This window comes from Cornus florida, unplaced genomic scaffold (genome assembly GCF_030987335.1).
Source record: "Cornus florida cultivar Cherokee Brave unplaced genomic scaffold, ASM3098733v1 CherokeeBrave_3.0.0_Hap2_Chr04, whole genome shotgun sequence".
Lineage (NCBI taxonomy): Eukaryota > Viridiplantae > Streptophyta > Magnoliopsida > Cornales > Cornaceae > Cornus > Cornus florida.
In genome coordinates this window covers 93,776,951-93,793,593 of record NW_026775574.1, presented here as the reverse complement: position 1 = coordinate 93,793,593, position 16,643 = coordinate 93,776,951, and the positions used below count along the sequence as shown (strand labels likewise).

Genomic DNA, 16,643 nt, shown 5'->3' with positions numbered 1-16,643 from the left:
ACAAGTTGCATTGCCTTGGCTGAGTTTGATAGAATATCTTTGATACCTCAAGCTCTCCTTCTTTCTCTTCTTCATGTTGACCCAAATGGTATTGGTGAATCACCCAATTGGATTTTTCGGGTTTTCTATTCTTGCCAAAGTTTGTGTAGAGAACTAGGATTTTCTTACACCCTTTCTGTTTACCACTAACCATGACAGGCTTGGTCTTGCCAGTTTTGTGCCACCGAGTTTCTCCACCTTGCAAGTCACATTCGGTTTGAGAAGATTAATACCCAAATGAGGGAGCTTGAAAGGTTGAATTTTGAGGGTATTGATACTAACAAGCCAAGCTACCAAGTTCTCTTCTTCACCACCACCACCACCATGAGACATCCCTCCCTTACCCATTTTCTCTCTCTACTTTCTTTCTAAATTTTTCGAGTGAACCCTGAAGAGTGAGGTGATGTATTAACATGATGGTATTGATGGTATTTCTCAATTTTAATTTTATTCATCTTTTTTAAAATGTTAATTATAATCGGCATTTTTGTAAATGTACAATGATGGTGACCGGAAATGAGCCGAAAAGGACTGCCGGGGTGAAACTGATCATTTCTGAAGGTTGAGGGATTGACTTGCTCGATTTTATAGTTTAGAGGGGTAAAATGCTGATTTTTGATACTTGAGGGGGGTTTTATGCTTTTTTGCCTAAATAAAATCATATATGTACTAAATAGATATTGAAGTAAAATTGTTTTATTCTTATTTTCTTTAATAAATTGTCTAGTTTTGTTATTTCCTTATAACGATATATAATGGAAAGAAAGAATAAGTTTCTTAAAATAAAGAAAAAAAATTAATAACTAATTATTGTAGGATTAGATGGAAAACTATAATTAAAAGTGAGTATATAATTTTTTGGTCCCAAAAAGTAATTAAACACTATTGTATATATAAATATATATTGACAGTATGGATATATATGTATAGAAGCGTACCCGATTGCTGACTGAAAAAATAATAATAATAAAAAATAATTTTTAAAAAATAAAATAAAATAATGACCCACACAACCAGACCGACCCGAAATATTTGGGTGGGTTTCATGGGTTGAAGCTCGAATTTCAAATTATCTCGGGCCGATCCATCCCAACCCTTATACATTCCTCACCAAAAGTTGGTCTTTGTTCGTTCTATGAAGAAACTAGGGTTCCTATTTTGAATCTTCGATGTCAGGTGAGTATGTATTTCTGATTTTTGTGTTTTCTTTTTTTCATAAATTTCTATTAGATTTAGCTTCTTCTTTAATCTCTATTTGTTTTTTTTTTTTTTTTTTTGGTATTCTGTGCATAGATTATTTAGCTATAAATTATTAGTACCAGAAGGGAAAAAACAACTGTAACATCACGTTTTTATTTTTATTTTGGGTAATTAACTGTAACATCAATTTCAATGAAGAAAAGGATGATAAAGCCCATCTCTCAATGCAAAAAAAAAAACACAAGGTAATTCTATCTAGTTTATGTTGGTCGAAGTACCTATGTTAACATTGATTTATTATTAATATATATATTTTTTTCCTGGGTAATTGGATTATGCCAAGTGTTTTTGGCTGAAAGATTCTTATTTACTATTCATCAGAGTAACAACTACATGAAAGATTGGCTCAATCGGCTGCCTGATGAAATTCTTGTTTCTGTTCTGTCTCTTCTGGGAATTAGAGAAGCCGCACGTACTTGTGTACTCTCAAAAAGGTGGAAACATTTGTGGTCATATAACAGGGTTCTAAATTTTGATGCTTTACAAACACTTTTGCATCTTGTAACAAATCCAAAGCTAATGGAAGTAGAAAGATCTAGGTACATAAATTGGGTGAACAAAGTCATGGAGTCACATCTTGGTTCAACCATAGATGAGTTTAGAGTTTCCTTTTGTTTGAATAACTTTTCTAGTTGTGGCATTGATAGATGGATTGAGTTTGCAATAGCAAAGAGAGTTCAAAGGCTTGAGGTGGACTTGAAACCATGTTTCTTTTTTTGGAAATGCTGTAGCATATAGTTTTACAAACCGGAGTTATATTCACATCAAAACTCCTGCGGGTTTGTCCAGCATTAGGTCCCTAAGATCCCTCTGTTTTAAGCTTGTGAACATAAGTGGAGAAATTCTTGAATACTTCGTTTCCAATTGTCCTCTTCTCGAATCTTCACATGTAGAAAGCTCGAAAGATTTAGTGAATTTAAAAGTTGTTGGTTCCTCACTTCGGCTGAAGGTTATGGAGATATCCTTCTGCCCCCATCTGATGGATCTTGAAGTTGGTGCTTCGAGTCTTGTTTCATTTAAATATTTTGGACAGGGCCGTATAATAAATATGCAAATTAAGGATGCATTCCAGCTTGCTGAGGTGTCTACTTCAGATTTCGGTGAGCAAATGGACTATGCTTTTTTCCCCTTTTCAAGCTACTTTTCGCAGCTCGAGAATCTTTCGTTGGGCATGCAGATGGCTCATTGGGCAAAGGTTAGTGGATATTTCTATTGCAATTCTGTGTCATGGGCTGTTGGAATGAATTTAGGTGGCAGTAGTGAACACGAAGCCAGTAGGATGAGTGGTAGAACACTGGAGATTTTTTTAACTGATTAGAGCACTTGCTTTCCAAGTACAAGGCTTTAGATATTGGTAGACTTGGCTTACTAGCTTAGCTTCCATGCACAATATTCTAGAGTACATTTATCTAGCATTTTCTCCTACACATATTTTTGACATGTTATTTTTTCTAGAAAGACAATTTTACTAGTATTTATTATATGCAAGATTTCTTTCTTCTATAAAGTTCTAAAATAGTGCATCAATTTTTAACAGGAGTGTTATTTAATATCTTTTAAAGTTATTACCATAGTGATTATTTTTTTCTTTTTTTTTTTCCTTGTTTTTTTGGTAAGGATGACCATAGTATATCGACCATGGCTTGGTGCTATGTTAAAAACTTGGAACCGCTAAGTTCTAGAAAACTGGTTTGAGTCTGACTGCAAATACTTTTTGTACAAAATTATACCAAGCTCAAACACTTGACATTGCGAGTTGACACAGATGAATTTTCAAGCCTTCTTGGTTGGCTCCAACTAAAGTGGCTTTCTTTGTTTGGATTGTTATGAGGGGAAAGATTTTCACAGTTGATAACTTGAGGAAAATGGGTAATTATATTGTTAATCGGTGTCGTCTATGCAAGGACACTGAAGAGTCCGTTGATCACGTCCTTTTGCATTGCCCTCTAGCGACCGATTGTTGGAATCTTATTGTTGGGTTGTTTGGCATGTGTTGAGTTATGCCACAATCTACTAAGGAATTAATTCATGTTTGGAGAGAATGTCGGATGAGAAAAGATGTCCGCGATTTTTGGAGAATTGTACCTCATTGTGTATGGTGGTGCATCTAGAAGGAGAGAAATAGCAGAATGTTCGAAGGGAAAGAGTCGCCTACGGCAATGGTCAAACTTTACATTTTTTGCTCTCTTTTCAATTATGTGAAGAGAAGTTTTTGTTCTTCTTCGGATGATTTAATTACTTTCTTGGATTCGTTGGGGCCTTAATCCTGATCCCACTCTTGTAATTGGGACGCGTTCTCCTTTTGAACGCCTTTTCTTATATTATTTTTACTTATCAAAAAAAAAAATGCATCACCTTCGCTGCTTAAATTTAAATTGCAGGTAATTTTATTTTATTTTATTTTTTTTGTATATGGATGTTTTGTGTAATGACACATGATAATTATCTGTCGTGTCTTCCATCACAGTAACGGCTATGGATAGAAGTAACTTGCATTGGATAATGGTCTCCTTTATACAAAGTTTTCTAATTTTTAGACAAATATCATAAAATTGTAATTTATATAATTGTAGATCATTAAGAAAAATCTGTGGGTCCCATCTTGTGAATTACAGTGTATCATATATCTACTTGTAGTTGAAAGAAAACAGAAAAGTAAAATCATATCACAATGGAAATATTTATATATTGGTCGTTGCTTAATATCTAAATCTCAATTTGTACCAATGGAGTATGTTATTTTATTTTATTTTAATATGTTATAGAGTAGGAATGGCAACAAGTCCAAAGAATTCTAAAAGAAAGAAATCAACTTTTAGTGTTTTCTTTCGCTGACGAACCATAAAGTTGTTTTGAAATAACTTTCTAATAATTTTTTTTTCTTTGACTAAGAAAATGTTCTAAAGTGTATTCTTGATAGGAGGGCCAATATAACATCACCCACCTGAAGCAATTGTTGTAGTGAATAATGTATATAGCAATGCATTATAACTGGTTACCCTTAATATGTGAAGTTATGGCTCTATTGTGTCACTTGATTGTGTTATAACATGTAAATATTTGAGCATGTATTAGAACAGGTTTATTTGTTATATATATCATGTATTGCAAGGTACTTATAGCTATTGTTTTTATATTTATCATCAGGGAAAAGAATTTTGTGCTTCTTATTTTATTATTCTTTCTTTTGTCTATCAGTCTCGGAACCTTGATCAGTGGCTTGGAAGTTGAGACCCAATGCCACCAAGCCAAAGGGAGACTGGTTCTTACTTTTTTATTCTGCTTATACTTTTAGTATTGTTTTTGTAGAGTCAAATTAGTCAATCACGGTGATTGCTTTAATACTAGGTTAGTTATTCTTTAAATAATACAAACACGGACATGAGACTTGTAAACGGTACGACATGCACCAACATGTGAATTCTGTAAAAAGTACCATACAAACACAACATGGACTCAATAATAAGTAAATATAGAGATTTTTTCAGATTATCTATTATATAAGATAACCATAATATTAAATTGATGAGAGTCTTACTATGAAACCTTAGGAGAGTGATTAAACATTAACTAAGACTAGGAAATTTTAGCGTTTTAGTATCAATTTAGATTCATGCTTAGGAGGTCTTCGATGGGGGTTATTTACTTATTAGCGAGACTAATGGAAAGATGCATAGAAAAGAAGAAAGATCTTCATGTTTTTTTTATTGATTTAGAGAAAGCCTATGATAAGGTACCTAGAGACCTAATTTGAAGTGTTTTAGGAAAAAGAAAAACGAAAAAGAGTCACAAAGTAATATGTTGATGCAAGAAAGGATATGTATGTGTGACTATAATTTAGATGGCGTGTGGGAAACAATTGAAGTTTCAATTACTGTAGGCATGCATAAAGGGTCAGATTAAGCCCGTATGAAGTGTTTTATAAAATGAATGATAAAAATAAATTTAAGTGTGAAATAAATGAAATTTCAAACCATATATAATATGTGGCAATTAAAAAACAAAAAAGTAAAAAATAGATCTGATAATTAAACTAGACACATGTACGATGAGATCCCATCGTGATGGTTATTTTTTGATGATATTATTTTAAGAGTTGAACTAGAGAACATGTTAGTGTTAAATTGGAGGTTTGGAGGAAACTTGAGAATTAAGTAGGGCTGTAAATGATCCAAGCTGAGTAGTGGGTGTTTGGGCTCGGCTCGATCATTTTACAAGAGTGTTTGAGCTCGGCTCGAGCTCAAATCGAGCTTTCACATTATTGCTCGGGCTCGGCTCACCTAGCTTATTTAATATAACAAGCCGTGCTTAAGCTTGTTATCAAGCTTGAGCTCATTGTCAAGCTTGTTTGAAAACTCTCATAAAATGAGAAGCCATGGTTTGAAATCCTATGACCAGCAACATTCGAAATAAAACCCTGTTTAAGTTGATTTGATTAAAAATTAAAAATCCTAAAGAGCAGATAAACTATTGAGAGATGGATAGAAAGAGAAATGAGAGATTTAGAGAGAGAGAGGAGAAAAACTCATCGTCTTTCGGAGGAATATGGATGATGACGTGTAGCCTATTGAATCATCGGTATCATTGCGGATTCCTTAGACCATAAAAATTGAGCTTCAAAGTGGAAATCTTTAGAAATCAAGAAGTGTAGGTGTAAAAAAGTTCAAAATTGTTCATTTGGTGAAGTGTATGTGAGAACGGAGAAGAGAAATATTGAGAAATATCTGGACTCTAGTCTAGCTAAAGTGGAAGATCTCGAAGAACAGGAATGGGAAGCCACTTAAAACTGATTTAATAATTCATTTCGTGTTAGATATTTTGCATTTTTATTTGACTCTGCAATCTGCATATATATATTTTGATATTATACTCTTTATATTACATGTATATATGTTTACATATATTTATTTGGTGGTAATTCACAAACATAATTACAAGCTCAGTTCACAAACAAACGAGGCTCATAGGTGTTTGAGATTGGCTCATTTATTAGATGAGCTTGAGAAAATTGTTTGAGCTCGTCTTGTTTACTTAATAAACGAACACAATCCGAGTTTTTATCGAGCCTAGACTCTTCACGAACAGTTTGGCTCATTTACAACCCTAGAATTAAGAGGGTTTAAAATAAGTATGTAATTAAGATTGAGGGTCATGAGATACAACAGGTGAATAGTTACATTATATTAGCTCAATCATTTATATTGAGGAGGAAATTGGAGATAATGTTAATCATAAAATCAGGGCGAGATGGGTTAAGTAAGGGAGTTCATTTAGTATTTTGTTTGATCTGAGTATCTTGCTAAGATTGAAAGAGAACTTTAGAACAACTAATACGCACACTTATCCAAAAAAAAAAAAAAAGAACAACTAATACACCCATTGTTCTTTATAGGATAGAATGTTAGGCACTTAAAGAAACAATAACATATAAAGGTATAGTATAGCAACACCCCTAAGATTTGTCAAAAGGACAACCAAATGAAAGTTTACATATTTTGGGACAATGACACCCCCTCAAGCTTGATACAGCTATCAAAGACACTCCAATGATAATGAATTGACATTTTTGCCCTTTAACTTTTAGATTGACCAATTTAAATGTTAAAATGACCATTATAACCTCGTACCCATTCTCTTTCCTTCTCTCTTCCTCCGCCCCAACGCCAACACACGCTATCACACAGATATATATATATATATATATGTACACACACACACAGATACATATATATATATATATACATATATATATATATATATATATCTGTGTGTGTGTATATATATATACATACCCACACACACACACACACACAAGGCGGCGGGATTGTGAGTTTCCTTAACTCTCTCTTCACCGCCAGAAACTCAAAGAAGGCGAAGATCTCATCCTCCGCTGGAGACTTCTATGCGAAACAATCAGACTATGGATTCTGAGGCGGATCAAAGACAAGCAGATCGGTGGCGGATCGAAGACGCCGTCGATGAAAAAGACAATCAGATCGGCGGTGAAGTGTTTTGAGGTCCTCCCGGTCCAGGGGTAAGCGCCGGAGTTAGGGACGGTCCGGGAGCCATTGCGTCGAATATAGGCAGAACCGGAGCTGGGCTGGCAACGACAGGCGCCGCCGGTTTCTTCAACAGGTGGGTCCGAACGAATATGGCGGATGTGAGTTCGCCGTTATTGTCCTCGGCTCCAAAGCCGACTTTGCCTCCTCTGATAGGTGATGGCAGAGATGATGGCGACGGGCTGGTTCGGCCGTGATGGGCTATGGTTCGGCCGATGGAGGGCTCAGCCGTGATGGGCGATGGCAGAGATGATGGTGATGGGCTGGTTCGGCCATGATGCGAGTTCGCCGATTTTTTTTTTTTTTTTTGTTGGTGGGTTTGGATTTGTAATTAATTGGTGGTGAGGGTGAAGGTCTGCTGTTGATGAATCAATGGAGAAAATAAATTGCCGGAATACGCAAAGGTGGTTGTTGGGGGTGGCGATGGTGGCGGTGGGATGGGGTGGGGATGGTGGTGGTTGTGAATTTTGGTGTGGTGGTGGCGGCGCCAGAACTGGACGTAGAGTTGTACGATTGATTAGGTGCTGTGGGTAATTTGGTTATTTAAGTATTTTGATATTTTATAATTAAATTAATAAAACAATAAAGTGTAAAATAAACTTTTCATATGTTTTAAGGCTGTGGTTAGATGGCAAATTTCGTAAGAGGGTGTGTTTGGAGGAAGGAACATATACAAATGCATGAAAGAAAAAGGCGTACAGTTGGCAACCGCCCCCACCTATGCCTAAAGGAGGTGGAATTGGCTGAGTTTGTTGGCCGCCTTGCCAAATACTTGATTAAGAATGCCATCTTTTACATGCGCACCGCCGGTGTTGAAGGAAACCACGAAGAAACATCATGCAAAACAGCGAGCCTTGCGGCCCCAAGAAAGCCTACCTTCAAGAGTCAAAATGGAGATTATTTAATCCTCCTTAACTGCATTTGGCCGCTCAATGTCTAGTTTGTTCGTACTTCTAAGATTATTTAATTCTTTTCTTTGCAACTTTTTTGTTTTCTTTGCTCTATCTCAGTAGATTTGTTACTTTTCTTTCTTTTTTAAAAAATATATATATATATATATATATATATATATATATATAAATTAATTTGAATTTTTTCAGATTTCAAAAAACCATCTCAATTTGTTATTAGATGTGAAAAGCTCATTTGTTCTCGTTAAAGAAGAGTATTACTGGTTATTTCTCGTGTGTGAGTGGTTTTTTTTTTTTTTTCCTTAGTAGTATCATCCGAAAAGTACATGTAATGTTGACTCCTCATTAGTCGAGCATTCTTGAATCTAATAAAATTGTCTATCAATTTCGAAACATTGATCTAAGGCTGAGGAAGACAGCATCATTGTTCAAATATTAACGAATATAAGAGTTTCCCAATGAACTCATCACAACATTTTTTTAACTCCGTAATGTTTTAATACAAAATTATTTTTCACAATTTTTTATTTTTTTTTTTAAGAAAAACCCCTCAATAGGGGTAAAAATAAATGTTGGAATTGGTAAATCGATACGAGCGGACGGTTTAGTTGGTTTTCACTGCAGGTTCGATTCTAAATGCTTCGATTCCAAAAAATTACAAGAAAGGACTTACTCTTATCCCGATCTTTTAGTGCTCCAATTCCAAATAGAACATAACTATAATTTTAATTATATAAAACATAAAATAAAGCTACTACTCCCTCTACTCCTTTTTGTACTCTCATTATAAAAAAAAATATTTGCATTGAATATTATGTTCTATTATATTCTAATATTAGCCGTGCTTATAATAAAGTACAACCTAATAAATTTCATTAAATGATATAGATTCTAATATTTATATTCCCATATTAGAAGTAAGATGGCTTGGAGAGATGTTAACAGTGTATTATTACATTAACTGTTTTTAGGAAGTAGTTTAATTGAATGAATTGAATTGGTCTGTTCGCTTAAATGGTTTAATGATTCTGATTTTAATTTTTTAAAAACTGTTAAGATTGATTCAATTCCGATTTAATCTGAAATCGTACCAAACCAAACCAAACCGTCTGTGCCCATACCAACTAATATGAGGGATTACCTAATTAAAATACCCCACTAGGAGAAGTACTCTTTAAAACCTTACTCAATTCATACCAAGAAAATTCGTAAGTTTTACTTTTAATTAACGTATGTTGTTCTGGGATAAAGTAATTTATTAATAAAATAATTCATATATAATATTCCTTAAATCAATTACTGACACATATCACAAGTTATATAATATTTTAAAATATTAAAAAATTAATTAAACAAAGTTTAAACGGGTTAAGCCATTACAAATTAGGACAAAATAGTCTCTGAATCTATAAACAATTTTTCCAAGAAACAAACCAACAAAAGTATTATAGAGCGTAAGAGGCCTTATTCAATAATCTAAATTAGTGAAAAGAACAGTAATAATAATATATAATACATAGAAATTAGGATAATTTCTTAGAACCTACCTAATCTAGAAAGTACACAAATTAAAAGGTTGATTCATACCCAATTGATACAAAGTATTTATGAAACATCACTTACAAAGTATTTATGAAACATCACTTACAGACTATTAATACATGCAGACTATTAATACATGCATGGGAAATATGATCACTTAAAGTATTCCTGCTCTCAGTCTATCGATATATATGCCAAATATGATTGAAAAATTTACTGCTTTTATAGCCTTTCAAGTGTTGCATTTCTAATATGTGCATTATTGGTTCAGATTAGTTCTGTAGAAAATTCTTTTTGATATTTTCTTATATACAACTCACTCTACTTTTTTAGAAAGTTCTCTAATTTACACACATTACATATTCCCTACATATACCAAATACATTAGAACATTCTCTAAACTACCCACATTGCATATTCCCTACATATACCAAGCAAATATTAGTGCTCGCATGTGGTCTACGTGGCTCAACCTCTTTGGCGGAGCATGACATTATGCTTATATGAGATTTGTGACAAGTCCTCTTAATTTAATGGAGGTATAAGTTGTTAATATATTATTGAAGCTGCTTTCTAATAGAGTGTTAATGAAATTAGTAATGTTGTTATGCCATTCCATACTTTCACGGGGATAAAAATTTAGGGCAAAATTTATTTATTATTATTTTTATTTGGTTGGAAGTTTAAGCAATTTGTATATATAAGGAGAATAATTTACATAGGCATAAGAATTAGAGTCACATGCCACCACCAATTCACCAATTTCACTTTCTTTTTCTTTCTTTCGTTTTTTTTTTTTTTTTTTCAATAAAAATGACTACATGATAATGAATAATAGGAAAAGAATTAAAATACCATGAATTAAGGAACACCCCGTCCTTTTCTAAAACTTGCCAAAGAGAATTGATGGACAAAATTAGCTGTAGTATACTGTATATACACAGAGAGAGGAGAGAGTAATAGAACAAAGAGAAAATTGCTAATTTTGTAAAATTTGAAACACTTGTCATAATTTTATTATGCCACTTATTGAGTTCGTAAAAACTTTCTACTCACCAATGAGTAATAGGGGTGCAACTTGGGTTGGGTAATCCGAACCCAACCTGAGCCCAGCCCAATTTTTCACGAATTTGGACAATCATTTTTACAATTAAGGTTAAACTTGGGTTAAAAAATCTCTACTCAAATTTAATTAGAGTTAAGCTTGGGTAGAAGTACTAGCAACCTGAGCCAACTCGAACCCGAATTCTAATATTATTTTCATATATATTTTTACTTTTAAATACTTTATATATAACATTTAAACTATGATTATTTTTTTTCTTTTCAACTTCTTTTTGTTAAATATTAACTTATTATACGTTAATATTTAGGAGAATAAATTTTCTAAAAATTTATTTGCAATTTATTAAAAATTTACAAAAAGTCTTTAAACTTTTTTTTTATTTAAGAGTAATTTAATCTAAAACTAATTCAAAATCATACTAAATTTTCGATGTAAGGATTAGCTATATAAGTAACCTGAATTAACCCGAAATTTTTACCCGAAATCTGAGCCTGAATTTAAAAGTAGAACGATGAGTTGAGCTTGGGTTGTGTAGAACGATAGGTTAGACTTGAGTTGAGTAGTTAAGGTTGAATATAGGATTGGGTTTAACATTTCATTTGATGATTTGAACTCAAGTTATACCTCAAGCCCGAGTTGCAACCCTAATGAGTAGGCAAGGAACGTATGCACAACTTGTCACTCCTCTGCCATCATATTAAAGGCTTATTGGTGCTACAAAACCAAAAAAATAGTAGTAACTTCTGGATTCTGATACATTTAAATGCTACAAAAAAAAAATTTGGTCTCACTGTAAACATACATAAGAAAAGCAAAATAATTACAAATATGTGAAAAATCACTGTCAACAATTATTCAGAACCATTTTTTTTTTTTTTTTCAAGACTTAATGACATAAGCATCCCCAAATGACTTGTGGAAGGACTTGGTGTCTCTATACATTGTAAATAACATCTATCTGGAGGTCAATAAAAGGCACATAACCCTCATTCAGTAGGTTTATTATAAACTGCCAATTCTATTCAATAAATTATATCATGAACAATGGACTGCAACTATCAACTTCCATTCAGTAGTCTGCTTTACAAGCTGATTTTGGAAGTTGGTTCCAGATTCATCGGCTTTTTGCTATTTTATTTTATCAAGCAACTCGAAGCCTCTGCTTCAAATCCTTACACCATTCACCAAATTGACAAAAATTGCCATCATAGAAGAGCAAGGTGAGAGTGAACCTTCTATAAAAATGTCAAATACACTTGACCTCGTGATCAGGTAGGTCAGTCCCAACTATCTCGGCTTCTTCGGAAAGCTTTCTTGTCTGAATGGGCCTTCTTGCTTTGTAGTCTTTTCTGCTCTCCAATAGCGGCCCTTTGGCAAAAATGAGAACATGATGGTACTCGTTAATTTGAAGCCCTCCATGACATAAGGATACTAACAAGAATGTAATACAGTACAGCAACAAGCAGCACGACTAGAATGATTATGGAAAGCAAAAATCTCTTACAACTTGGCAATCCTTTTTACTTGCTCTTCTGAGGGAGGCGGTGGAACATACGAAGCAGCATCAATGATTGCCTGTTTTGTTTATTCCAAAACAAAAAATACATTAATAAACAAGTTAGCTCCCCAAAATGTACTGCAGAAAAATCCGAAAGCATGTCTCAAGCAGCACAGTGTGAAGGATTTGCATCATTTTTCAATTGAAGATGACCAATCACAAATTTTCAAGATGTGCCAGAAAATATCAGATCTAACACTTGAAGGTAGCATTTGCCGATTATAGTCATTAAACCATATGGGAGCAGTGGAAGTATACTACAATTGCCACATAAATATATAATCGATGTGCATTTTTAACACGTTTTTTTGTTTGTACCTGCAGTTTCTCCAAAGCATCTTCAATGTTACCCCTGAAGAAGAACAACAACAACATGAAACCAATTGTTTTGGAAAAACATAAGCAAAATGGATAACAAAAAGTAGCAGGTTGAAGCTAACTTCTGTGTTCTAGTCTTTGTTGAAGAAATCACAATCTCCCCATCTTTATTGATCCGATTCTTTTCCTGTTCACAGCCAGAAAAGCAGAAAGTTGTAATAAGTAGGCAACCACATCAATAAAACAAATATTTACAAGCAAGAAGATAACAAAAAGGGTAAATATTGTGTTTACTCCAAAAATAAGTAACTAAGTAGAAACATAACTTCGAAAAAAAAAACAAATCAGCTAGCAAGCCTAGTATCATGTGCAAAAGATGTGCAGAAGGCAATCAGATACAGTGATGATAGATGGTAGACATGGTCAAGGACACACGCAGAGGAGCACAGAAGGAGCCTTGGGTGAGACCCCCCAAGCTCCAAACAGCAATTAGGTTCTTGAGTAATACTGGACAGCTTTAAGACATTTAATATACACATTGGTCGGCACTAAACTCTTGAAGATTGTGGTCAGACACCTAGCCCCCTAATCTTTTGGGTAGTCTGAGGCTAGAAGAAGGACCACTAAACTCAAACCCCAACACTGTTAATTTGGTTATATCTCTCCTAAAAAAAATTGAATAATAAGAAACATTAATGAAATTAACTTTATATTTGAAATTTTATATTCACTCACACATTGACTCCACCAGAAAATTTGACTCTCTTTTATGTAAATAATTTTAAAAAGTATACAGTAATACCCAAGTAAATTGGGAAAAAAGAAAAAAAAAAGAAGAAAATCTAAAGTCTAATCTCCTTGAAAAGCTGAATATTTTATCAATATAAGTTGAAAGAAAACAAAAGAAGAACATTGGAACTCCTAGAAGAAAAGAATTAATGAATTTTTAAAAAATAAATATAAAAAAAAATACAGAAACAAGGTTTTGCATCTGTGGGATCTTTTTAGCTTTTGATTAACGCAAGACCTTATGGAGCCCAGGCCCCAAAGTAAGAGACAATGATAGTAAGACAAATTACCATCACAAAATTAATTTTAAATTAACAGCTCATGACTTGAAGATTTTAAACAAGATATATACATCTAGCTTGGCCTCCTTAAGCCAGATACATATAGCCAGGTTCTCCCGAGAAATTTTTTCTGGATCCATGCTAGGCAAGGTACAGCGGGGCTGTTAGGCCAATGTTATTGAAATGAAGGTCTTCTAGAATTAAATCGTCCACGTAAAATTAACTAACCATCCAATCCACTAATTTTTTCTCAAGAAACATTACCTTTCCAAAACAGTGGGATATATTAGACAGCTAATTGTGTCAAACAGGATGTCTCCTATGAGATGGAATAAGTGATTTCGGGCACATCTGAAATGTCATAAGGTCGTCAATCTATGTCCAGCAAAACCATGGCTAAGGCAGGGAAAATTACAGTTGTCCTCCAATCTTTACATTATACTTGTCTAAAATCAGAAAATCACACTATTTAATAGAACACATGATTGAAATACAATCACTAATGACTAACCAATTGCATAATCCTCTCCTTGACCCTATCACTTAACCAATGCGCATTCTTAACATTGAACCGCATGTCCACCTTGGTATTTACTGTAACAAAAGTAGATGAATTAACAATGATAAATAGAAACTTGGAAAAAGAATCACTATTGAAGGAAGGACATAGAATTTAGATTTGTAGTGAAAGACAGAATTTAGCAAACCTTTGTTGACATTTTGACCTCCAGGTCCTCCGCTTCTTGCAAAGCTTACTGTAACATGGTCTGAATGATAAAAAGACAATTGCTTATAAGCATATTGGACATGGCCAAATGTTAAGCTACAAAGCATACTTTTTACCATGCATACTGCTATTTGTATAAGATATGGCTGTTTAAATTTCAAAAAATAACCAACGGGCCAATGGCCTAGCGGTATCAGTCTCTTACTTCCCAAAGGGAGGTCAGGGGTTCAAGTCTCAGAAGAGACTGTGTGTGAGTACCAATTAAGGGGAAAAAAAAAAAAAAAAAAAAAAAAAAAAAAAAAAAAAGAGCCATCCTTCCGGTCCCTTGCAGGGATTTACCGGAAATAGCCAATGATACAAATACACAATCAGATATGGTATGATCTAAGTTTCAGAAAATAAACACTCTGTCAGGGATTTCCCAGAAATAGCAGATAATATAAACACGTGCCCAAATAACAGTCAATTATCATAAAAGAAACAAGTATCCACTTCCTTCTTTTCCCCACAACTTTTCTCTTTCTTTTTGACAGTAAATCACATTAATAAATTGAGATATACTAGACAAAAATAATACTAGCATCAACTCAAAACGAAAGCCAACCAAATGGTATTTCTCAGGCAGCCTTCATAACCATAAAACATCAGACTGGTTTTCAGTGAAAAACGAATCACAGTATTCAATTTAGGTAGATTACGCAACCATAATATTTGCATCAAGTCAAAATGAAAGTCACAAGAACATATTCTCATCCAGGCTTCATAACCATAGAAAATCAGAGTTGTTCTAGGTGACAAATGAGGCTGAACAATTACAGTTCCTATTTAAGAGAAAGACAAGATGAAATGTTTATCTCTTTGTTTTTTGTTTTTTGTTTTCCGTAAGTACTATTTGTGAGAGGTGCTTATTTATTAGTTTTTCAAATCTAATTGTCACCAAAGTATTTCTAATCATCAAAGATCAACACCCTTTTGACTCTGCCACAACATTTTCTCTCACATTTCAACGGTGCCTCAATTTCAATGATCAATCGGACATATAATCTTTATACCAATAGATGGCATTTAGGTATAAGAAATGATAATCTATAATTTAGCAGCATGTCAGCTTCACATAGTTATGACCTTCATAGACTTGCCATCTAACAAACTCATACTCCACATGAGAAATTAACACAAACAAAATAACTGAATTATGTATGCTTAAGTGAGTTAATATTTCGTTCTCTTAGATTCTAAACAGCCAAAAACATGAAATTATACTTTCTGCAATCATATGTTCATTAAATCAATTTTATTTCACCACTTTCTATTCACATTGCCACACCAATATACAACTAAAAACAGTCATCTTTTTACGAAAAGCAACAACAAGAAACTAATTACAGAGCAAATTGTAATGAAGTTACTCTGTGTGATTTTAGGAATAGGTTCGTTGCTGGCGGAAGCGGCTCTCTCCTCAGCTTCGAACAAGATTTGCTGCATTTGAGAAAGCCGCGCCGACACCTTCTTTCCACCTCCATCGGCGGAGCCCGATGCAGCGCACCGGATGGGGTTGTATCTGATTTCACGGCGGAGAGCGACGCCGAAGTTCGAAGGTGATGTTGGGAACAGACGCACAGATACAACGGGCAGTGATGGACGGAAGATTTGTTTCACGATCATGGTGGTTGTGGTTCTGATTACCGCCATTTCTGTACTGGTTCACACAAACCCTAGGAGAGAGAAAGTGAGATAGCCAAACACTCACTTCTCTGTTCAGACTGTTCTGTCAAATTTTAAATTTTCTTCATTTTTTTTTTTTTTTTTAAATTTGGTTCAGTAAAATTCCAATTTTTTATTTTATTATCCACCTCGATTAATGGCTGTTGAAGGTAATCATATGTATTGCGATGTTGATGACGCGTGTCTAGGACTGCTTGGTCTTTTATGGAAAAAATTTAGAATACGCTAATGGGTTTATGCCACGTGTTCAATTAGTGGGAATTTTTTTTTTTTTATTCTTTTTAAGTAAGATAATAAGATTAATTAAAATTTTAGTATGAAAATGTTTGACACACTTGCCTCTAACGCCTTGTGAACCTCAATTTAAT

At 33.9% G+C, this 16,643-nt stretch overlaps 1 protein-coding gene across 1 annotated transcript; it reads right to left on the bottom strand.

Moving 5' to 3' along the window:
- Positions 1–11,641: 11,641 nt before the first annotated feature.
- Positions 11,642–16,340, bottom strand: LOC132303984 (uncharacterized). The gene is made up of 7 exons (XM_059801449.1): positions 15,960–16,340; positions 14,531–14,590; positions 14,335–14,417; positions 12,876–12,940; positions 12,754–12,787; positions 12,382–12,452; positions 11,642–12,245 (listed from the first exon to the last, which is right to left on the bottom strand). Exons 1-7 carry the CDS (start codon positions 16,240–16,242, stop codon positions 12,155–12,157), a joined length of 687 nt encoding a protein of 228 aa, XP_059657432.1. The 5' UTR covers positions 16,243–16,340; the 3' UTR covers positions 11,642–12,154.
- Between the last annotated feature and the right edge of the window lie 303 nt (positions 16,341–16,643).

Excerpts from the sequence above, each read along its gene's own strand:
- LOC132303984 (XM_059801449.1), bottom strand. The coding sequence starts at position 16,242 with ATGGCGGTAATCAGAACCACAACCACCATGATCGTGAAACAAATCTTC. Across the intron at positions 14,418-14,530 it reads AGGTCAAAATGTCAACAAAG|TAAATACCAAGGTGGACATG; the intron begins GTTTGCTAAATT and ends CTTTTGTTACAG. Across the intron at positions 12,453-12,753 it reads ATGCTTTGGAGAAACTGCAG|GCAATCATTGATGCTGCTTC; the intron begins GTACAAACAAAA and ends TAAACAAAACAG.